The sequence below is a fragment of the Mesocricetus auratus genome, unplaced genomic scaffold (genome assembly GCF_017639785.1).
Source record: "Mesocricetus auratus isolate SY011 unplaced genomic scaffold, BCM_Maur_2.0 Super-Scaffold_100028, whole genome shotgun sequence".
NCBI lineage: Eukaryota > Metazoa > Chordata > Mammalia > Rodentia > Cricetidae > Mesocricetus > Mesocricetus auratus.
The window spans coordinates 874,780-899,891 of record NW_024429209.1 but is presented as its reverse complement, the minus strand read 5'-3'; the positions used below and the strand labels follow the sequence as shown (position 1 = coordinate 899,891).

Sequence of the window (25,112 nt, the reverse complement as noted above, 5' to 3'; positions counted from 1 at the left end):
AGGAGAAGGAGAAGGAGAAGGAGAAGGAGAAGGAGAAGGAGAAGGAGAAGGAGAAGAAGAAGAAGAAGAAGAAGAAGAAGAAGAAGAAGAAGAAGAAGAAGAAGAAGAAGAAGAAGAAGAAGAAGAAGAAGAAGAAGAAGAAGAAGAGGAGGAGGAGGAGGAGGAGGAGGAGGAGGGGGAGGGGGAGGGGGAGGGGGAGGAGGAGGAGGGGGGGAGGGGGAGGAGGGGGGGAGGAGGAGGAGGAGGAGGAGGGGGAGGGGGAGGGGGAGGAGGAGGAGGAAGAGGAGGAGGAGGAGGAGGAGGAGGAGGAGGAGGTTGTTGTTGTTGTTGTTGCTTTGTTGCTATCACTCTGTCACTCTCAGGCTCACAAGGCTAAACAATTTCTATCAGATTACACATGTAGAGTCAAGGCAACTCTTACTGGCCTGGAACTTATGTAAACCAAGCTAGCCTCAAACTTGGGTTGATTCTCCTGACTGATAAGATGCATGCCACCATGTCCAGTCCTCTATTTTTTCTTCCTTCCTTCCTTTCTTTCTTTTTTATCTATAGCACAGGCTAGCCTCTAACTCCTTATGTGGATAAGGATGACCCTGAGTTGATCATCCTACTTCAGTCTCTATAGTATTGGAATTACAGGTATGTGGAACTATGTCCAGCTGCACAACATCATCTTATCAACAGAAAAAAGGCAATGATGATATTATTTGGCTTTATCATTGAATAGGAAAGCAATCCATGGATTTCCTCCAGATTACAGCATTGTCATGCTGCTGAGACCACTTACTAAGATTGTGGTGCCTCTCACGGACTTCTCGGTGTTCTAGCATCTTGCTGGGTTCCCGATACAGGTGAGAAGTTGCAATGTCTTCTAAAGTATAGTGCTGAAGAGGTGGTGGAGTAGGATGGAACTGGCCCCCAGGATTCATGAGGGGCACAGTAAGGGCAGGACTGTGCCGGGGAGCAGGGCTGATAGTACACACTCTCTTGGCAGGTGGTTCAGAAGGAATTGTATCTCTTTCAAAACTATTCTCTTCCCTCCTGTAGAACAATCAGAAGTGCTTATAGCAGCCTGTCAAGAAGTGCTCATGTTAACATCCCTACCAAGTCTCAGGACAGCAGCTTCTTCCCAACAATTCATCTCATAGGAAACCCAACCTTCAGATACTACGTACTTTCCAAAGTAGGAAGACTTCAAAGAATGGTTGTTTATTTTTGGTGCTGCAGCCCAAATGCTAATAAGCACATGCTTCATACTGGTATACTCCCAGCCCATCAGCCCTTATCTCAGTATGTTACCCAGGCCAGTCTTCAAACACCAGAGATCTGACTTCAGTGCCTCTGCAGTAGCCGTGACTTCTGGTGTGTGTTCCCGTACCCAGCTCAGGAATGGTTTAACAAGAGGTATGAATGGAACTGTCTTCAGGGGCCAGAAACAATACGTAAATGTTTACTTATTCCAGTGTGAAGAAGAAAGGTCCAGTAAGCAGAATAGCAGAATCATCTAATCATGACACAGGATGGGAGAAACTGAACAGGACAAGGTTCGATAAGGTTTAGGAATGCTGAAGGTCAAATCTGTTATTATAGAGGTCAGTTGCTGGGAAGAAAACTGCCTCTGTGACTTGGTAGGGGTTTTAGTCACTCAGCTTCAACTGTAGTAATCTTTCTATTGTTCATAATACTGCTTCGTCAACATCTCATGTATTATTGTGGCATTATTATTAGATTATTCACAACCACAACCTGAGACTTGTCGCTGGCTTAAGGGACTGGACAATCCCGGGAGCTGAGTCTTCATGTCTAAACTCTAGGGCAGAGCTTCTCACCAGGAATGTGCAATCAGTTACCTGAAGAGTCACTGGGACAAAGGAAAATTAATCTTGGAAAGTCTAAGACATTATCTGTCTACAAACCACCAATCAAACCTTCTTTCTTTTAAAGCAAAGAGCAGCTCACCTTTCTGGACTGGGCCTCTTTCCATTTCCATGAACCTCCATAAGCAGTTCAGAAGAGTCAGCAGGAGATGCAATACTGGTGTTGAGCAGAAGGTGCTCGTGCTGAGCCAAGTACTGGGATGGGGTCTGCTTGGCAGCCCGAGCACAATGCAGCAGTTCTCGCTGCAGCAGGGGCAGGTTGGCCTTGAAAAGAAAGAGGCAGTTTTCCCATCTGCTGAGCCCTACCCACAGAGATTAGCATCTCAACGAGCTCTTGCAGAAAAAAAGCACTCTTTGCTTTCTCCCTCTAACACAAGTGACATCAAAGTGTAAAGGGGTACTTTTATATAAGTTATTGGTTGGTGTGTTTCTTCTCCCAGGAAGATGTCAGTCTTCTTAAAGAGACTGTCTTAGTTACTTCCATGGCCTGATAAAGAGCACAATAAAGGTTTGTTGAACGCAGAATTTAAAAACATACATTTTTCTTTTTTTTTTTCCAAGATGCCTTTCATTTTTAACTGCATGTTTGTGAGTACAGATGTCCTATAGCTGGGTTACTAGGGCTTGTGAGCCACAGCACTACTGGTGCTGTACATCAAATTTAGGTTCTCTGCAAAAACAACAAACGCTCTTTACCACTGGATTGCCTCTCCAGCCCTAAAACATACATTTTCAGCAAGGCTTTCTCAGTCTGGGAAATAGGATTAGGGCCAAATGGAGATATGACTCTATTACTAAACTGCATCTCCAACTCCCAAAATATACATCTTCTTGAAGACTAGCCAGTTAAGAGAATTACTACTGCCTAAAAAGGAGAATTACAAGCTCTGGTTTCTCTCTTCTAAATCACAACCCTTCTCTGATGGTGGCACTCAACCTTCTCTGAGGGCTCTCTGGAGAGATCCTGGAATCCTGGAAACAAGGATTACTCTGGAAATGCAGAGGAGTATTGGTGAATAATATAATCTGGAAAAGGAAAATTATGTTCTGCTATTTTTTTCTTCTCATACTTAGAAAACTTTTGGTAGATGAAAAACAAAACGGGCCGAAGAGATGGCTCAGTGGTTAAGAGCACTGACTGCTCTTCTAGAGGACCCAGGCTCAATCCCCAGCACCTATATATCAGTTAATAACTGTATGTAACTCCAAGATCCAATGCTTTCACACAGAAATACATGCAAACACCAATGCACATAAAATAAAAATAAATTATAAAAAGCAAACAAACCCACAAAATTTCCTATACTTTTAAACTTCAGAATTCTAATTCTTTTTACATATTATCAAAAAGTTGTATTTTTTCCCTAAATTTAAACATAATTCAGGGAGGGGCCTATAATGGATACCTTTACCTCAAGAGACAAATGAGTAAATGAAAAGTTTTAATACATGCAAGTAGTCACCCCCTCACTGAGGGTTAACTAAGCAGGCACCATAATTAGTAGCTGTTTTAAAGCAGAAATAAATTGACAAAACCTCAAATGTTGGCCAAAAGGCTGCTGTAACAACCTACCTCATGCTGTTTTCCAAATAACACAGTTAAGAATAGAGAATCTGACAATATGAAACACTTCTTAAGTCTGGTCTAGAATCTCAATCTTACAACTGTAAAAACTTAATTAAAAAAAGAAAACATGTCAAATCTTTGTATTTGTGACGTGTCCTTTGGCGACATACAGGAAAAACATAGCTAATTATGTTCTGCTAACACAAATTTCATAAATTGTTTTTTAATTTTAGAGTCTCAGTGAACAGTTGTCTATAAATTCAGATATAAAGAAAAGACAAGCTGGGTGGTGGTGGCACACACCTTTAATCCAAGCACTTGGGAGGCACAGGCAACTGGATTTCTGTGAGTTCAAGGCCAGCCTGGTCTACAGAGTGAGTTCTGGGACATCCAGGGTTACACAGAGAAACCCTGTGTAATACAAAACAAAACAAAACCAAAACAAAGAGAAAAAAGAAAAGAAAAGAAAAAAAGACTACCAGGGTCTAAGTAGCTTCAGGGCTGACAAAGGTCATAGAGTACTTTCAGCCACCAAGGTTTCCATGTTCTCAAAAGCAGAGTCTAGTATAGACTTATACACCTCAGATCAGACCATCTTCCTGGCTGGCCTGTTATGCTCTAGTCCAAAACAGTTCTAAGAACAGGCAAAATATACTATACCTCAAGTTCTAGCATTTGGGAAGGCTGGCCAGAGCTACATAATAAGGCTGAGTCTCAATTAACAAAAACAAAATAAACTAATATCAGTATTTTGGAAAGGGATACATTGCTTGATGCCTCAACATTTTCTAGGGGCTGAATGGCTCAGTGGATAAATACACTTGCTGCCAAGCCTGATGATCTGAGTTTGATCCTAGGGATCCACATGGAGGAAGGTAAGAATCAATTCCTTCAAGTTAAACTCTGATCTCCATACACATGCTACGACAGCCCCCCAAATCCAAACAAAATTAAAACAGAACAGTTTTTGAGGAAATAAAAGTAAGTTTAAGGAGAGCAAAAGGAGGCATATTTGTTTGACCAAAATAATAATCAGATTTTGTTAGCTAAGAAACAGAATTCTAAGGATTTACCTCATACCTCATAGGTAGAAAAATAAAATCCAAAATATGTTAATTGAACATAGTAAATTTTGTAGTACAAATCTACTAATGAAAGTAACAGTATGGTTTTTTCAGGGAGAAGGGGGCAATATTTAGTTTAACTGAATTTCAAGTGGGTATTCCTCAGCATTAAATCAACTGCAAATTTTATATGTATACAGCATTCTTAGTGTTACAAAACCAAATGGTATGCTAAATCTGTTCAAACTAGTTGACAACAAAATTCTAATCTTTCATTTATTTTGAGCTACTTCGTGTGTAACTTAAAAATAGCTAATAGAAGTAAAACAACTGTTATATTTCACATGAACTGTTTCTGGAAAGTGCCACTTATTAGAATGAGTTCTGTGCTTACATAGTCATTATTTGTACTGTGATCTGTGGAGCTGGAGAGATGGCTCCACAGCTAAAGGTATTTGCTGTTATTACAGAGGACCCTGGTCAGATTGCCAAAAGTACCTGAAACTCCAGCTCCACAACACATAACACTGCTTCTGGTACATGGACCGGAGTACACCCCCCACTACACACACACACACACACACACACACACACACACACACACACACACACAAACACACCCTTAAAAATGTTTTAAAAGGTACTAATTGTAACCTATGAACATTATCTATTAAGCAATAATGACTGTGAGGTCTCACGGATGCCTTTATCAACTCAATAAAATATCTGATACATGTTCATGTTACCTATTAGGGAAAAGTAATCTTTTTGTTATTGTTTTGTTTTTCAAGACAGGTTTCTCTGTGTAGCCCTGGCTGTCCTGGAACTTACTCTGTAGACCAGGCTGGCCTTGAACTCACAAAGATTCACCTGCCTCTCTGCCTCCAGAGTGTTGGAATTAAAGGCATGTGCCAAAAGCGCCCAGCTGGGAAAGTAATCTTTACTGTTGTTTTAAACTGGCAGTGCTACTTACTCAGAACCTTGTGTATGACAGGTAGGTCTTCCATCACTGAGCTAAATTCCAAGCCCTGGTAGTACTTTTCTGTTTGTTTGTTTGTTTGTTTATGAGAAAGGACCTCTGTAGCCCAGGCTGATCTACAATTTGTGATCCTCCTGACTCAAGCCTCCCAAGTACTAGGACTGCAATTGTGTGTTAGCACACCATGTGGGAAAACAATCAATTAATCAGAGAAAATATTAACTTTATAGAAAAAAGTCATGGCAGAAAACTAGCTTTGTTGTTAAGGGGGGGAGGCATTATCAATGATGGAACCAATCACTGTCTATGTCCTGTGCCACCATGCAGTGACACCATTTACTGCAATTCTGTTTCTGGTAGTTATGATAATTATTTATACCGATATATTGTCCTTTTGATTTTTTTAGATGATCTTGCTATGTACCATTAGTTAGCCAGGAATTTGTTACATAGACCAGGCTGGCCTTGAACTAGGGGCAGTATTCCTGCCCCTGTCTCTTAGATGCCGGGGTTACAGGCATTTAATACCATGCACTAAACTACCTGCAATTGTCTTTTTTTTTCAAGACAGGGTTTCTCTGTAGTTTGGAGGCTGTCCTGGAACTTGCTCTGTAGATCAGACTGGCCTCGAACTCACAGAGATCCACCTATCTCTACTTCCCGAGTGCTGGGATTAAAGGTGAGCGCCACCACTGCCCAGCCTACCTGTAATTCTTAACTAAAATATAGAACAAAGCAAGCTGAGTTGTTTTTTTTTTGTTTTTTGTTTTTGTTTTTTGTTTTTTTTTTTTTACAATCAGCGTCCTCTAAATCATGACATTCTTGTGGCTGGAAAGATGACTCACACTTAAAGAACACTTTTCTTGATGAGAACTTGAGTTAAATGCCCAGCACCCAGTTCCAGGGGATCCAACACCCTCCTCTGGCCTCCACAGGCACCCAACAATCACATATACACACAGACACTCATACACACGATTAAAATAAAATTATTCAAATCTGTAATACTCATTACAAGTTGAGAAACTGTTACAAATTAGTATTACATGCCATAAGGAACCATGATTAAATACAGGCCCAGACCTTGTGTCCCAGTGAACAAAAAACATGGTTCTTCACCGGGGAAGCAGAAACATACTGGTGCACACCTTTAATCCCAGCACTCAGGAGGCAGAGGAAGGTGGATCTCTGTGAGTTCAAGGCCTGTCTGGTCTACAGAATGAGTTCCAGGACGGCCAGGACTGCACCTCTCCGTTTCTGAGATGGCAGAAAGAAGCATCCATTACCAAGTATTCACACAAAAGCTCTACCCTCTCAAGGGCATCAAGGGCAGGAACAACCCATCACGATAGGATTGGTGCTCTGAGCAGACAAGAAGCCCCAATTTCTGTGTTTTGGTGCCATGCCACATTTTTTCCTTATGCTCCTTATCAGTAACTACTTGTCCCTCAAGCCCTTTTCAGATACTACATGTATTAGCAGAGTAGAGAAAGCAAGAGCAAAGGCACAAAGATTAGAGCACCGAGAAGGTGGTTCCACAGTGGGAGGTCTTAAGGCCTCCCATGCCTACCTCAGTTGTGAGAAGGCCAGTAGGCAAGAGGAAAAGAAACAGCCCTCAAACGGCATCTGCAGCAGAAACTGATGTACAAGATTTCTCCTGGCATCTAGCCTAGATTTTCTATCCTCTGCTGTAATTAGGTGACACCATGTGACTGAGTCCTGGACAATGAGGACATAGAGACAGAGAGTCATAGCAGACAAACAGACACAGATGCCAATCCCAGGCCTGGCTCCTTCAAAACCCTTTATGCAAGCATTCTCTCTAGCTCTCTCCCTCTATCTCACTTCTCAGCCATCAGTTAACTGAATTTGTGCTCAATCATCTAGTAAGCCACAGGTTGAAGATTTTGGAATTTTCCTCAGTCTCTGGTCTTAAATGATTATGGGAAGGAAGGCTCTCACTCCCAACTCTATTTACTAGACTATTTTGTGTAACTGAGGAATACATCAATTTATTAAACCACACACACATAAAGGCTTAATTTTGTGTAAAGAGCATTAGTGGGGCACTAGTAAAACATAAATAAGGCCTGTACATTAGACACTAAGTGTTGTGTGAATGTTAACATCTTGATTTAAGAGCTTGGACACAACTCCTTGAGAGAGCACTTGTTTGGCATACTTGAAGCCAAAAGTTGGATCCCTAGTAGCAAGATAAAAGAAAATTATAGATTTGGAAATTTAGATGTATCACATCTACAGCTTCTTTTTTTAAATATCAGAAGACAGGAAATGATTATGAAGTGCTACTGGTTTGAGACCATAAGGAAAACTTACTGTACCCTCTTACAACTCATCTGTGTGCATGAAACTACTTCAAAATGAAAACACTTTTAAGAAAGTAAGATACACGCCTTTAATCCCAGCACTCGAGAGGCAGAGGCAGGTGGATCTCTGTGAGTTCGAGGCCAGGCTTGACCGACAGCCTCCAAAACAATACAGAGAAACCCTGTCTCGTAAATACCCCCCCCCCAAAAAAAGAAAGAAAGAAAGATGGCAATTTAGAACCATAATTTAGAAACAATAATTCTAGAGGACATTGATTAGACTGCATTAGCTGGGGTTTGAGGAAAAACAACCACTGCCTTCTCACACTCTCCTGACAAGTGCATAAGACTCTCTCTGCAAAGATTCTCCTCTCAGATAACACATACTTTTCATCTTCAGACCACACTCCAAAGATTTAGGGGGATTTCCTCGTTTTTTTCTCTTTATTCCTTTACTTGCTCCTGTAAGCTGATTATATGTTTGCAAACAGAAACCACTCAAAGCACTGCAATTCTCATCATGTTTGAGGCTGATGTACATCCTGTTTACCTACCAGTCCCAATACAACAAAGATTGTAAACTACAGTAAGCGGCCCTGAGATCACAGAGCAGGGATCAGCAGATTTTGAAGAAATGCTGATGGTAAATTATAATGAATGCCTCTTAGAATTACCTTGAGAAATGGAATCACAAATGGACGAAGAGGAAAGTTTGTAGCCTCTTGGAGCTTGCAATGGAATTCTTCAATTGTCACTGTTGAATTCTGAAAAGACAAATAATGTTCAACATCCAAAATTGGGCACAGCAGCAAAATAGATTAAATATATGGAAAGACCAAAGGAATGATCTAAAATTTCCCTATGGAGGGACAAATTAATACAGATTTGTAGCAGAGAATAAATGACTCATGCCACAGGAACAGACTTAAGGCTACATGTTTGGACAAAACAGGGCAGACTGATCTCAGAGGAATGAGTTGTCATACCAGACTGTCTTCAGTCAACTGTTAAATCACAAAGAGCTTAACTATTTAACTTTTGTTTAGCTTAGTTTTTCTCCCTCTCTAAAGAATGCACAGTCCAGTAAGATGATTAAGTGGGTAAACCAGAGTTCCGTCTCCTGTAGTTGTCCTCTGACTCTCATGCATTTACAGTGACACAAGGATACACATACTCACATTAGATAGATGCAATTCTTTTATCTGTTTGTTTAGAGTTTTGAGTCAGGGCCTCACTATGTAGCCTTGGCTGGCTTGAATGCAAAAGATCCTCCTGACTTTGCATCCAGAGTGCAAGGCTCTGCATGTTTTTTTTTTTTTTTTTTTTTTTTGGTTTTTTGAGACAGGGTTTCTCTGTGGCTTTGGAGGCTGTCCTGGAACTCACTTTGTAGGCCAGGCTGGCCTCGAACTCACAGAGATCCGCCTGCCTCTGCCTCCCGAGTGCTGGGATTAAAGGCGTGCGCCACCAATGCCCGGCGCATGTAATAATTTTTTAAAGGCTCGGAAATGGTTATTTTTGGGAGACAGAAAATGTAAAGGGTGGGATATTAGTAGATTTAGTCTCAAGGAAACATCTACAATGGACTTAGAAGGTAAAGTACAAGGACAGAGATAGTTCCCCACACTTTGTTTGGTGGCAACAGGGTCTTTCTATGGCACTGAGGATGGCCTAGAACAGCTTTACTGAGCGCTGGAATTACAGACATACAAACTATGCATAGCTTTACAATTTTTTGAGATAAATTAGCACAACGAAGTTGCAAAAATAAATTAGAGGGGATGGAGAGATGGCTAAGCAGTCAAGCAACTGGTTTAATTCCCAGTCCCCACATGGCAGCTCACAACAAGCTCTAACTCCAGTCTTTAGGAGATCTAATGGCCTCCTCAGGGCTCTGAAGGTACCAGACTCACATGTGGTACACAGACCTACAAGGAGGCAAAGCACTAATTCCCATAAAATTATAACTTTTTTTTTAAGATTAAAAAAAAAAGAACACTTAGAAAGGCTACATGCAATGGGTCGCTTGTCTTATCTTCACTGTTAACATTTCATGAAACTCTGATTCAGTGTAAACCAACAAAGATTTGTGTGTATGAGTTTTGACTACATGTATGTACATGTAACATGTGAGTGTTTGGTGCCTGTTGAGGCCAGCAGAGGGCACCAGAACCCTGGAACACACCCATATCCATGCATACACTAAATAAAAATCAAAATAGAATATATAAAGAAAAAGGGGGGAGCCAGGCCTTTGTGGAAGTGTGGACTATTGATCTGAGAATGTGGATAGCAAAACTTGTAAAATGATATAAAAATTCCCCTAACTGCAAAGGTAGAAGCAACAACCCAGTGTTCCTCATACAGGACAAATGGGTAAACAAAATGTACACAACAGATAATAGGATATGCCTTATCCGTTAGAAAAACATTTATTTTCGACCTGGAGTGGTGCCTTTAATCCCAGCACTCAGGGGCAGGGGATCTCTGTGAGTTCAAGGCCAGCCTAGTCTATAGATTGAGTTCTAGGACAACCAGGACTGTTACACAGAAAAACCTTGACTCAAAAATAAAAACAAAGACAAAAACAAAATAATGACACTCATTACATCATTGTTGAACCCTGAAAAGGTTTGGAGTGTAACTCTGTTAGCACAGTATTTGTCTGGTATACATGAAGACCTGAATATGACCCTAGGTTCTACATAAACTGAATACAGTGGCACATGATCATAATCCTAGCACTGGAAAGGTGAGGCAGAAAAATAAGTAGTTAAAAGTCATCTTCAGTGGGGCAGTGGTGGCCTTTAATCCCAGCACTCAGGAGGCAGGGGCAAGCGGATTTCAGTGAGTTTGAGGCCAGTCTGGTCTATAGAGTGAGTTCCAAGGCAGTAAGTACAGAGAAACCCTGACTTGAAAAGCATCCCCCCCCCAAAAAAAAAGTCATCTTCAGCCACACAGTGAATTTAGCCGGGGCTACATGAAACATAATCTAGAAAAACCAAATAGACGAAAATAGTTCTGACGATGAATGGCAGTGATGGTAATGGTGACAGCAAAGGCACAACAATGACAACATACTGTATTATATACCTAAAAGTGATAAAATGGGCTCTTACAACCACTAAGCTCCATAGAGACAGCACCAGAGCAAGTGAGAGCTGGAAAGGCTCTGGGCTAAGGAAAACAGATCCTGAGGATACAACACACTCTTCTGGTTCTGTGAGCACTACACACTGTGGTGAACAAACACACGCGCAGGTGAAACACCCACACATATAAAATAAAAATAAATACATCTTGGAGCTGAAGAGATGGCTTGATGTTTTGAGTGCTGGCTGCTCTTCCAGAGGACCTGAATTCAATTCCTAGCACCCATATGGCAGCTTACAATGGTCTGTAACTGCAGTTCCAAGGAACCCAACACACATGCTTTCTGGCATCCTCTAAGACTGCACACACATGGTATGCAATCATATATACAAGCAAAACACTCATACGACAAAAAATAAACTTAGAGGGCTGGAGAGATGGCTCAGAGGTTAAGAGCACTGACTGCTCTTCCAGAGGTCTTGAGTTCAATTCCCAGCAACCACATGGTGGCTGACAACCATCTACAATTCAATCTGGTGTATATGTAATAAATAAATAAAAAATCTTTAAAAAAAAACTTAGAAAAAGCTAAGTCTCCATTTAATAATACTAACTATTCTATCATAGTTTAAATTTTGACTAATAAGTAGATTTGTTCTAAATAAATCCACCGGGGGGGGGGGGGAAAAAATCACACTTTCTCCATGTGATAGACGGGCTCACTGTTACTATTTCTGGTTTTGCTAAAGCATTGAATTCCATATAAGAGGAGCTAGACATAGATGGTCAACAAGACCCAGTCGCAATCAGAGTCTTTACAGGACTCTTTGGGAAGAAGCACTGCATACATTTCTTTGTTTTGGGGAGAGTGTGTTCTGTGTAATCATGAAATGGGGAGAACATTAAGGAGGCCGGCACATAGATTCCTCCAGACGCTGCCCATGTGAATCTTCTTACAATCTGCCCGTGTATTTTTATTACTTCTCTGGAATGAATGTTAGCTGTGAGCACCACCATATGTCAAATCTGGAAAAGGTAATCAATCTACAAACACTCCTGACACACTGCCCCAAATGCAAACAATTCAAATGTTATCAAAAGCAAAAATGTATAAATTGTGGCATTATAAAGCAAAACAAAATAATGATAGCTCATGCCTAAAATCTTTGCACTAAGGAGGCAGAGGCAAGCAATCAATAGTTCAAGGTTCTAGACTACAGAGTTCAAGACCAGTGCCCTACAGGTGACTCTGTTAGTTTTTGGTTAGAGATGGTATCTTATACACTGAATTGTTAGACTGAAACTATGTAAAACTCAGGATAATTTTGAACCTCTCTCTGGTCTTTCTGCGTAGATATCCAGAATACTGGGATTGTACCCAGGGCTGTGGATACTAGACAAGTACTCTACCAACTGTGCTCCATGCCCTGCCCTCTAGTATACTAGAGAACCTCAGGGGTTTTCCTAAACTATATTTTGAGAGAAAATGCAACTATAAGGACTAGTACAATAACTCAATTTTTCATCATAAACAGAAATTAACATGTGGGAAAGAATACAATGCTTCTACAAGGAGTGAATCTTACAGTATTTCATCTGGAAATACTGACAACAGGCAGCACTTCTCTCACAAATTGAGAAGACTCAATCTCACCCAGATGGCAACATAGAAAGTTAATCCTTTGTAAGCAGGCTCAGTAAGATTAGTATAGAAAGAAAAACTAAAATTATGCACACGGAGCTGAACAACATAACTATAGAAACTATTTATTTAGACCATTAAACTTCTAATTTTACAAAATATTGTTTTGAAAATTAAAACTGGTGTGCAAATAATACTCCAGCTACTGAATATGTTGACATAGAAACAACCTTCTATTAACTTGGTTGGACTTCAGCAGGCCTGCTGAAAGCTGTTTATGACAAATTCAAAGCTGCTTACTGGAATCCATACCTTCGAAAATAAGACACATTATAGATTCTTTGGGAAAGAAATACTGCTATGAAATCTTTAGTTCGACAGCTTAAAAAATTGTGAAACAACTAATATAGTCCATAATATCTACATGGTTTGGGAATGAGCAGGAATATTACAACTTCTTAGGCAGCTGGTGAAGGTGAAGCCATACTTACCACCAGTGCTAGAACAAGAGTCCGAACCTTCTCTCCAATCTCAGGTGAGATGTCATTGCCAAACTGTTGCAGAGTAGTGAGAAAACGTTTCAACTTGCTGAGCTGCCGAGCACCACAAGTAGCTGGCAACTGTTGATTTGTTAGTGCAGATGATGTGGAAGAGGCAGGACCATTGCTGAATCTCTGTGGTGGTGATGGGGCGCCATTCAGGGTAGGGGGGGAATGGTTGATGCCGTTGCTTACTAAAAGAAAGCCAGAATCAGAAGACTCAGTTCAAGTACAGAACACAAGAATCTTTACTGACTTATGCAGAGTTTCTTTCACTACTCTTTTGAATTCTGTATAGCATTTTAGTGCATGTATACGTGTGTATGCATATAAGTGTGAGCTCTCTCTCTCTCTCTCTCACACACACACACACACACATTTCCGCCCTCAATAAGATTGCTGTGTACCAGCCAGGCAGTGTGGCACATGCCTTTAATTCCAGTACTTGGGAGGCAGAGGCAGGTGGATCTTTTTGAGTTGGAGGCCAACCTGATCTACCAAACAAGTTTTTTCAGGACAGGCTCCAAAAGTTACATATAGAAACCCTATCTCAAAAAACAAAAATAAATAAATAAACAATAGAGATTGTTGTGTGCCAAGACAAACTGTCGGGAAAAAATGGCAATGGAATATTGTACAAGTGTTAAAATCTAATCTAAGTATGGTGATATGTGCTTGTGTTGTAGTTATGGCTACCCTGGGGGGCTGCAATGGAAAGATCATATATACCCAGGAATAGGAGGCAAGCCTTAGTAACATAGTGACATTTCATTTAAAGCAAGCAAGCAAGCAAATAAAAATAAATAAATGAATAAGTGATGAGTGAATAAGTGGGGTGGGAGATGGGAAGACAAGGTAGAAAAGGAACATGGGAAGGATAACTAACATAAAGACATTTTGAAAAGGTTACACACTATTTTAGAAGCTACATACACATTCAAATGGAGATGCTCTATGATGGGGGGACAAGACCCCAACTACATACCAAAGAAAACTAGATAACCTCTTTTTGAGCTGTTGGACAGTGGAGTCCCAGAGATCACCCCAACACCAAACATTAAAAGCTTTGTCAATGCTATTTGTTACCCTCCAGAACTTGTCTGTAAGACTCTACTGCTGGATGTGGGAACACCAGACCTTGAGCAGAGACCCACTTCCCCTTCTGCCTGGGAGTAGGCAGCTGTAAGATAATGTTTAGTAAAAACATGTTTACTAAAAACGATACAATAAGTTCCTGGAAAAGGCCTTCCCACGGAAACCGACCTCGACCTTGTCCAAAGACTAACCGCACCTTCAAAACCCACACACATCCACCTCTGGGGTCAGAGCAGAACCAGCCAGGGTAGAGGAGAGAGCAGAAGCTTCTCTGGTGGGAGCTTTTCTGAGGAGGTTTTCTTGAACCTTTTTTGGAGCCTGTTTAAAGTTTTCTTTACATCATTGAACAAGTCTCTGTGTTGTCAATCCCCGACACCCTCCGCACGTTCTCGGACACAGGCCGCGCAGCAGACGTGACAGCTGGAGACACCAATCAAGAGTCATCAAACATGGAAAAATCTAGCTTATACTTAACTAGAAGCTTCACCCCTACTGGCTAGTGTTCAGAGTGCTAAAAAAAAGGTGCTACGCATGCTACTGGAGGAAAAAAATAACCCAACTATGGACTCTGAGCTACAATAAAGGCCTGCTTGTTATAAATATTATAGAAGTAACTAAACACTTTTTGAATGGACTTCAGGCCTGCTCCATAAGACAGAACCTGTATCTGATACTGTCATGAGACCTAAGAGAAAACCTACTGTTATTTGTTAATTGGACATAGCAATAAAATTACTTCTAATGCTTTATTTCTATATGCATAGATAAATGTATCACTCAACGTTCATCAGAGAAGCTTCTTCATGTAGCAGATGGCCACAGAAACCCAACACTGGTCAACACAGAAAGAAAAAGACTTCAGAATACTCAACCCTAAACAGGATGTCTATTATAATACTCTTCTCCTCATGACTTAGGCAATCTATGAGAAAGACTATAAAATCCAGAGATGGTAGATGTCTTCAAGGAAACTGTTTTTCACATACCGGGAGGTAAGATGCACATACTGACTTAGATTGACTGTGAATGCAAACACAAGTTCAAGCCAGACAAAATTTCAGCATAGAAGAGAGGAGAGACGGGCACAAAGCTCCCCACCCCTGTAGCTATTGGCATTTAATTCTTAGTGTGTGGGTGTGTGTGGGGGGTTGTTGTGTGTTTTGGTTGTTTTTCCTGACAGGGTTTCTCTGTATAACAGCAGCCCTAGCTGTCCAGGAACTCATTTTGTAGATGAGGAGATCCCCTGCCTCTGTCTCCTGATTGTTGGGATTTAAAGCCATTAGCCACCATGCCTGGCAACACATGATTACTCCAGGGCAGGTCCCACACCCAGGAGTAGTCGTTCAGTAAACACAAACTAAACTGGAAGAGGAAAGGGAAGAGGAGATCAGTGTGAAAACAAGAGAGAAAGAAAGAGATGGGGCGGGGGAAGAGGGAGATAAAGTTGAATAGCTGAGGGGAAATCTGAGAGGAATTGGGGAGGAGGTTGAATATGATCAAATATATTGCAGGAAATTCTTAAGGACTAAATAACATTATTTACAAAGTAAACAAGCAGACACAACACACAACTTGGAGTACTATGAATAGGAAAAGGCGAGCTACAGTAATGCTCACACGTAATCCCAGCACTTGGGTGCTGTGAGCCCCTTCTGCAAACAAACAAACAAACAAAATCACAGGTACAGAAGGAGCATTTAGCTATAGTCACCACGGTGCTTAGGGTGAGTTGGAGACTAACTGAAACTCATATTTTTACCCCCCCAAGATCTAATTTTTCTGTGTATGAATGTCTTGCCTATATGTATGTCTGTGTACCACATGTATGTCTGATGCCTATGGGACTCAGATGATGGATTGGATCTCTTGGAACTGGAGTTAACAGACAGTTGTTAGCTGCCATGTGGGTGTTGGGAAACAAACTCCAGAGCAAAAAGTGCTCTTAATTCCTGAGTCATCTCCCTCAGGGCCCCCTTTTTTCTCTCCTTCCCTCCTTCTCTCCCTCCCTCCCTCCCTCCCTCCCTCTCTCCCTTCCTTCCTTTTTAGGCAGGGTCTTGCACAGTTAACACTGAACTTGCTATGATACTCCTGCATTGGCCTCCAGAATATTATTATTATAGGTGTGACCCACCACATCCAGCTTTCTATTCATTTTACAAATCTCCTTCCAAACATCTCAAAGAAGTCAAGCAATCAGTCACAAGTTAGCATGTGAGAAATACCAGAGGAACAGAATTATACTAATGTCAAAGATATTTTCAGGTTCTATCTTTATGACCTAATTCTGCATCAAAATGTCTCTCTTTGACCATTCAAAATACTAATGTCCTTTAGAGTAGCTTTCCCCTTGTCTTGACACAGATTGATAAATAATGCAAAAGTCTTGGTCATTGAAAAAAATACCTTCTAAAACTAAAATGCTCTTAGCTATTCTAGAGGTTAAGGCAGAAGAATCACTTGGGCCCAAGAGGTTGAAACCAGCATATCAAGACACCATATACCCAAAAGTTTTTAGAAGGAAAGTGCACTATTTAAACTCCATAAAGGTTATCTCCCATTCTTTATTTTTGATAAAATTATGATAAAACAATTAATCAGCATTGCTGTTTTCCTGCTATCATCAGTAGTTACTTCTTGGTAGTTTTAATGTAGGAAACCTCAGGACTAAATTTATTATATATTTTCTCTTTTTTTGGAGACTCACAGAGATCTACCTGCCTCTACCTCCGGAGTGTTGAGATCAAAGGCACACACAGCTTATGTATTTTGTTTCTAAAGCCACATTCTCAGTAGCATTAAGGAAAAATTTCTCCTATGGGAACTGGAGAGGTGTCTCAGGGGTTAAAAGCACTGGCTGCTCTTCCAGAGGACCCAGGTTTGGTAACCAGCACACACCTGGCTGCTTACTACTGTATGTAACTCCAGTTTCAGGGGTATCTGACTAAGTGGGCATGCAAGCGGTGTACAAACATTCACTCAAGCAAAACACCTACACACATAAAAATAATTTTTTAAAAAGTCTCCTCTGGGGCTGGAGAGATGGCTCAGCAGTTAAGAGCACTGACTGTTCTTCCAAAGGTCCTGAGTTCAATTCCTGGCAACCACATGGAGGCTCACAACCACCTTGAATGAGCTCTGATGCCCTTTGCTGGCATGCAGGCAGAAGATAGTATACATAATAAATAAATAAAAATATTTTTTTAAAAAAGTCTCCTCTATAACTGAATAGTAAAACAAGATTACCTAGCACCTAAGTTTCGATCAGATTTAACCTAATCATATCCATGCTTAAAAAAATCTAATCACATTAGGGTCAGCATGATGGCACACATCTGTGAATTAGATGCCAGGCTAGTCTACATAGTGAATTCTGTGATAGTCAGGGATACAAAGTGAGGTGTGTGTGTGTGTAGGGGGGGTGTTTGTTATTTAAAAAAAAAATATGGCAGATGTAGTGGGCTCACACTAGTGGTGCCACCAGCACTCAGGAGACAAGTTATGAGGATTTTATCTTGGAAGCGAATCTGAACTACAGAATGAGACCCTATCTTAGAAAAACAAAGTTGGGCATGGAGGCCCATTCCTATGATCTCACCAGCACTTGGAAAGTGGAGTCAGAAGCATTAAGAGTTCAAGATCATGTTGGGTTATAAGGCGTTCAAGACCAGTCTGAGCTACATGATACACACCAAAACAAACAGAAATCAAGCAAGCAAGCAAGGAAGTACAGAAAATAATTTAAGTCAAGACATTGGGTCCGATATAAAATGCCAATCCTTTAACCTCTACTTAGCTAATAACACCATCATCCATGAGTATGAAGGCCAGTATACACTCCATCATACTTCCCTTCTCCTAAAATAGTCACAGTTACTTCTCCATCTCTACTCCTTCTTTCTAGACAGATAGTATTCACTCTAAACCAGCAACTCTTCTGTATCTCATGTAGCTCAGCTATCACTTGAAATAAGAACTTTTCTTTAGTTACAGGATTGTGCTGCTTTGTTCCAAGGTAAATCCTAATAGATTTAAAAAAATCTGTGCTGGGTGTAGTAGTATATACCTTTAATCCCAACACTCAGAGGCAGAGGAAGGTAGATCTCTGAGTTTGAGGCCAGCCTGGTCTACAGAGTGAGTTCCAGAAATGTGCACACACACTACCACTATTTTATTTCTTTTCTCTGTACCTATGCAATTACTTGGTAGACTGGTCTTCTTCCTGTTTGGTTTTTGCTTTCTGAGACAGACCTTGAACTAGAGTTCTTTCTGCCTCAGCCTTATACTTCCCTTCTCCCTCAAGCATTTCAAGTGTATGTCACCACACCAGGTGAGACTGCTCAAAGAATATTACCTTAACATATACACATTACTAGATTTTTGCAAACCACCAATACATTTATTTCATGTGCATATGTCATAGTGAATGTGGAGTCAGAGGACAACTTGCAGGAACTGGTGGTTCTCTCCCCCTACAACATGGGTCCTAGGGAGCAAACAGGTTGTCAGTCTTGGTAACAGGTACTTTCACCTGCTGAGCTATCTAATGTACACTCTTTTGCTTTGTTCATCATCCCCCAACAAGCTGCAGGTTTTCAGGAAAATGGTGTCGAATTAATAAAAAACTAATGGGCTGAGGAAAAAGGGAGGGCAATTCTATCTTCCAGTCAAAGAGATTACTAAAACTCCCAAAAAAGATAGCTCCACACTTAACTTCACCAATCTAGAAAATTAGCTGCAATCATCTTTCATTTCTTTGTTTCCACAGAAAGATCTATCCTGATCAGAGCTGCCCTCTTTGAAGCACCCCACCAAAAAACAAAACAAAAAAAATATTACTATGCTTGTAGCCACCTGACAATAAATTTTTCAGTCTTTTAAATTAAACTGTATGATGTATTTTCACATTCTTCAAATTATAATGTATTCAGCTATGTAGTGAGACTCTGCCACAAATAAATAAAATCATGCCAATCTTTATATATTGTTGGAGGTCACACTGAAATAGTCCCCTCCCTCACTAAGTAGCTCAACTGGCCTGGAACTCACTGTATAGACCAGACTGGCCTCAAAAATCACTGAGAGCCACTTGTTTCCACCTCCCGCATGCCAGGATTAAAGGCATGTGTCACACCAGGGGGTGGCCTAGAGCTCGATTCTCTGAGTCCTGGGATTACAGGCTGAAATTATAGGAACGTATCACTATACCCTTGTTTAGATTTTAGTCATGTTGAATGATGTATATGGAAGGCTTAATGTTACTCAGATCTACATTATGACTCTGAATCAGGAATTCAATTTAATTAAGAGGTCTCACATGCTGTAGGAGTAAAAGACACTGGCCTCGGTCCTCCGGGATTTATTGGTGGGAGGGGTGGCATGATGGGAGGTGAGGATCTTGACTGTATCTTCACTTCCACAGGCGATCCAGGCATTGCTGGCACCCTTTTCTCACAACCAACTGCAAAGAATAAAAAAATAAAAAAAAAGGGAGGTCAAAGTTCTCTATAAATAATAAATAGCAATAGCAATTGGAAATGAACCTATTTCCCTAGAGGACTCAGAAGTTAAGATAATACTTACAGCAAAGGGTAAAACATTAACTACCTGGCCTAGAAATATGTTCATGTCCTAACATCTAGCTCTACAAATACTACTTTATTTGGGGAAAGAACCTTTAAAAAATCTAATTACATATTTATTTACTTGGGGTGTGTGTGTGTATGTGTGTGTGTGTGTGTGTGTGTGTGTGTGTACTGGCGCACATACAACATGATATGTGTGTGGCAGTCAGAAGACAACTTGCCAGAGTCAGTTCTCTCCTTCTACCATGTAGGTCCAGGTGACCAAATTCAGGTTTTCAGGCTTGGCAGTAAACACCTTGCAGGCCTTGGAAAGGACCTTTTTAAGACTGGGGAAAGGGAGGCTGGAGAGTTAGCTCAGCAGTAAGAGCACTGGCTGCTGTTCCAGAGGTCCTGGGTTCAATTCCCAGTACCCATATGGCAGCTCACACCTATCTGTAACTCCAGTTCCAGAGGATCTGACACCCCCACAAACATAAATGCAAACAAAATACCACTGCACATGAAAAAAAAAATGTAAGGGGGTAGGGGCGCAGAGAGATGGCTCAGAGGTTAAAGAGGACAGAGGTTCAGTTCCTAGCTCACAACCAGCTTTAACACCAGTTCCAAGCAATATCATAGCCTCTTCTGGCTTCTCATACATGGAGGCAAAACACAAATACACATAAGAAAATCTAAGAAATTATAAATAAATAAAATCTGGCAAAGTGGCACAATGCCTGTAATCCCAGCACCAGGGTGGTATAAATAGGAAGATCAGAGGCTCAAACCCAGACTCTAGCTATAAAACATTCTGAATTAAATGGGGCAAGAACCTGACTCAAAAAAACATTTAAAATAAATTATTTCTCACAAAAGAGAACCTATTCAGGCTCACCTTTAAACTGAACTATATGTCTCTCACTAATTTCCTGTTGTTGTTGGGTTTTTTTTTTAACTTAAATACTGTAGTAGCAATTGATTTTGATTTCAAGTGCAAAGACCACAGAAAAGGTTTAAATGAGAAGGTAAAACCAAAGCTTTCTTGTAGGATCGCTATAAAGATAGTATATTCCACCATGGTCATACAAACCACAAGGTACATCTTAACATATTCACCACAATTTGATAGGAAAGATGTCCCCAAATACTATTTCATGTTCCAGTTTGCAGTAGCTCTATTTCGGAGAGGGATATATGAATAAAAAGTATCAAGGAAGTCAAGCACCCATGTTACAAAACCCCTAACAAAACCTACAGTATTCTGTGAGCCATGAGGCTAAAATGTCCCCTCTTGCTGTCCCTGGTCAGGATGCTTTCTCTGTGAAAATGAAGTTTGTCCTCTCTGATTCCTGGGCTAGTGAGCTGCTGCGCTTGCCTCCTGAAGCTCACCCCACTCACTAGGCTGCAAATGGGAGTGGATGGATGTTTGGCAGTAATACCCAACTCTTTCTCAATGCATCTAAGCTGAGCTGGCTACAGCCTCCATCCCCCTTGAGGACCATGACTCATTGTCTTTTAGATGGATGGAGAGCAGCTAATGATAGCCCTTGGCATTTGATATCACCCTCCACCTGGTCAGTCGACAGCCTTTAATCCAAAGCTCAGACTTCCTATCCAGGCCAGTCTGGCTACAATGCAAGTGGAAATTAATATACTTAGGTATCTGAGAAAATCATGTAAAGGCACAGGGACGTAGCTCAGTAGAAACCTCATCTAACATACACAAACGTATACACATATACTACCCCCTGGCCTCAGGACTTAGAAGGAGGAGGTAAGAGAATTACAAGTTCAAGGTCTTCAACTACAATGAGTGTCTGAGCTAATAATGGACTACATGAGATCAAAACCATAAATTTTTCTTCCTGTGGAAGACAACACTGATCTTAAATCTAGAAGATGTGCCTGAAGCCTGGTTCTAATGCTGATTAGCTACAAGTCATTCCAGTGAGCAGGTGTTAAAAATTAAGATGAGAAAGCGTTGTTAGACTACACACACACACACACACACACACACACACACACACACACACACACACACACACACACACACACACAGTTAGCTAGTGCTAACAGCCATTATGCCACTGAGTATAGAGGGTAGGTAACTAAAGGGTTTCTTCCATTGCTAATCATTTTAATATTTAAAGACATGTTGTAATCAGCCTGCCAACATCAAAGTCTGTTGATAACCTTCATGCCTAGTAAAAGCAGCAGCAACACAGCTGACCTGAAAGTGTAAACAGGGAAAAGTGAAATATGGATTGCTGTACCCCAGTTCCAGCAAATGTTTATTTGAAATAACAGAGTCTACTCCAACTGTACACCATCTGTTTCAAGTCTCCACCAAGGTAATATTTTTCACATGATGAGAAATGACAAATACCCTGCCTTCTCAGAAAGGCTACCTCTGCCACAGTCTGTTTAACTGATCTCAAGCTTTTAACATAATTAGTATTAACATCCTGACTGAACATTTATTAACACAGTCAGAGTCCAGAGCAGCCTGGTACTATCATGAAATAAGTTAGCTCTTGTCTTCTTAGTCGCATATAATCATCCCCACTTCAATTGCGTGTGTGTGTGTGTGTGTGTGTGTGTGTGTGTGTGTGTGTGTGTGTGTGAGTGTGTCTGTCTGTCTGTCTGTCTGTCTGTCTGAAACAGGGCACTGTCAACTTTTCATACCACTAATTAATAGCTCTCCTAAGATGGAACTCAGGTCTTTCTAGCACCAGCCACGACAACTGTACTATGGTGTCTCTGGAATGAACCTTCTGAAACAAAATACAATAGAGTAAATGTTAACAGTCCAACTCCAAAGTACTTTACAAGGTATCCCATATCCCTCCTCCACTGACGATACTGTAGCCACTGTCATGAATGGTAACAACTAACCCTAATGATTCTTCCTGCTTCATATGTGACCCCTTTTAATCTAGCTGATTTAAGCCCTAAAGTGGGTTTAAATGAATGTAAAACTCATTTTAACGGCCTGTTCCTACAATAAAACATCAGCTCTTTACCTTGGCTTAGTGAGAAAAGACTAGACAAAGTTTCACTATATATTCCATAATAGTACTGAACTTACTACATAGCCCAGGCTAGAGCTTGCATCAATCTTCCTTCCTCGGTCTCCAGAATGCTGGGATTAGAGTACTATCCATGGTGTTTTAAACAGTTCTCAAAGTTTGACCTAGAATTGCTAAGCATTCTGGAGACCTTTTGTGGCAGAGGGGAGAAGGAGAAACAGATTTTCAAAATCACTTTAGGGCCAGGCGTTGGTGGTGCACGCCTTTAATCCCAGCACTCGGGAGGCAGAGGCAGGCAGATCTCTGTGAGTTCGAGGCCAGCCTGGTCTACAGAGTGAGTTCCAGGACAGCCTCTAAAACAATACAGAGAAACCCTGTATCGAAAAACAAAAAACAAAAAAATCACTTTAGGGACTCAATTAATTAATCAATTAATCAATTAGGGAGTCAATCTCACATATAACAAGCTGACCCCTGGAACTACTATCTCCATTTGCTGAGTCCTGGGATTACAGACATACTACCATGTCCAGCTACAGCCTTTTTTTTTATCATTAATCAGCTACATAACACCTGGGACAAAAGATTATTTTCTCACTTTAAAAATTATCTGTCACATGACTGAAAGGCAGCCTCTTGAAAAGATATTTATATTACTACAGTCATTCCCATTACCATTAGCACTATTCACAATAGCTAAAACACAAAAGCAGCGACAAACAATGGTGCATTATCAGTAATCCTAGTGCTTGCAAAGTACCCTGTCTCAAACACCAAACAGCATAACCCCTAAGGAAAATGTGGCATATACATATATACAATGCAGTAATAATTAGCTTTAAAGGAAACTTTGACACATTGGAAAAGTGTAATGATGAGCGACATAAAATAAGCCAGACACAAAAACCAAATGCTATAATTCTACTCCTAAGGTTTCTAGAGTAGTTAACAGGCCAGGTTGGAGAGTTACTATTTACATCTTTTTTAATGTTCACTGGTGTTTTGTCTGCATGTGTATCTGTATGAGGGTGCCAGATTCTCTGGAACTGGAATTACAGACGGCTGTGAGCTTCCATGTGGGTGATGGGAATTGAACCCAGGTCATATGGAAGCGTAGTCAGTGCTCTTCTTAACCACTGAGCCATCTCTCCAGCCCTGAGAGAGTTACCACTTAATGGATATAGAGTTTCAGTTTTAAAAGATGGAAAGGGTTCTGGAGACAGTGGTGATGATGACTATACAACAATATGAATAAACACCACCACTGAATGGTACACTTATAAGATACATTGGGCAAAGTGGCTTGCCTCTGTAATCTAGCACTTAGAAGGCTGTGGCAGAAGATCTAGAGTTCCACGCCAGCATGGGTAGTATACAGCAACGCCCTGTCTGAATCAGGGGGTGTGTTTCAGTGGTAGAATGCTTGTGATGTATATGTAAGGACCTGGGATTGATCCACAGTGGAAGAGGGGGGAGAGGGGGAGGGAGGGAGGGGTCCAAACTTAGGTCTTCTGAAAAATCAGTAAATGCTCTTAACCAGAGTCATCTTTCTAGAATTTTTTTGAAATTTTATTTAGTCTTCTCATACAATACATCAAGACCACAGCATTCCCTTCCTCCCCTCTTCCAGATACATTACCAACACCAACACCCCCTCACCACAGAAAAGAGCAGGCCTCCCAGCAACATCAAACAAACACAGCACAAGATACATAAGACCAGGCACAAACCCTTACATTAAGGCCAGGCAAGGCAACCCATTAGGAGGAAAAGGGTCCCAAAGCAGGCAAAGAGTCAGAGTCACCACCACAAAACACCAAGCTAACAGCCATAACACACACGTAGGACCTAGCCCAGACCAGTGCAGGCCTCATTATTGCTGCTTCAATGTCTGTGAGTCTTCATGAGCCCTGCTTAGGTGATTCTGTAGGCCGTGCTCCCCCCCCCCAGTATCCTCAATCCCTCTGGCTCCCACAATTCTTCCTCTCTCTCTTCCTCCAGGTTTCCCTGAGCCCCAAGGGGAGGGACCTGATAGACACCTCCAGTCTGGGCTCTCTTTCTGACTAATGTTTGGGGGTGGATCTCTGTATACACTAGCTCCTTCTTTCTTTCATTATTTATTTAGGTTCTCTGAGAAAGTTTCTTACCAGGTAGCTCTGGTTAGACTGAAACTTGCTACATAAACCAGGTTGTCCTTAAAGTCATAGGGATCTACTAGTACCTGACTCCTGCTCCTCATTGAATTTCAGGAATAATGATTTTTTTTTTTTTTTGCCTTCGTATATGTGTACCATGTATGTGCCTGGTGCCTGTGGATACCAGAAGACGGTGGTGAATTTACT

General features: G+C 41.0%; 1 protein-coding gene across 5 annotated transcripts in view; it reads right to left on the bottom strand.

Annotated features, from left to right (window-relative positions):
* Positions 1 to 25,112, bottom strand: part of Cbfa2t2 (CBFA2/RUNX1 partner transcriptional co-repressor 2) — a 103,196-nt gene that overhangs the window by 30,255 nt on the left and 47,829 nt on the right. For 4 of the 5 annotated variants that reach the window (XR_005871607.1, XM_005084647.4, XM_040732976.1 and 1 more), the window contains 5 exons: positions 19,495 to 19,638; positions 13,038 to 13,279; positions 8,489 to 8,578; positions 1,960 to 2,141; positions 788 to 1,041 (listed from right to left, as the gene is read on the bottom strand). Coding sequence is in view for 4 of the 5 variants with exons in the window: in XM_005084647.4 (XP_005084704.1) it covers positions 788 to 1,041; positions 1,960 to 2,141; positions 8,489 to 8,578; positions 13,038 to 13,279; positions 19,495 to 19,638 (912 nt within the window). In the remaining variant the exon portion in view is untranslated. Of the gene's footprint in view, positions 1 to 787; positions 1,042 to 1,959; positions 2,142 to 8,488; positions 8,579 to 13,037; positions 13,280 to 19,494; positions 19,639 to 25,112 lie in introns of those variants that run through there. The other variant, XM_013124092.3, reaches the window with a different exon arrangement.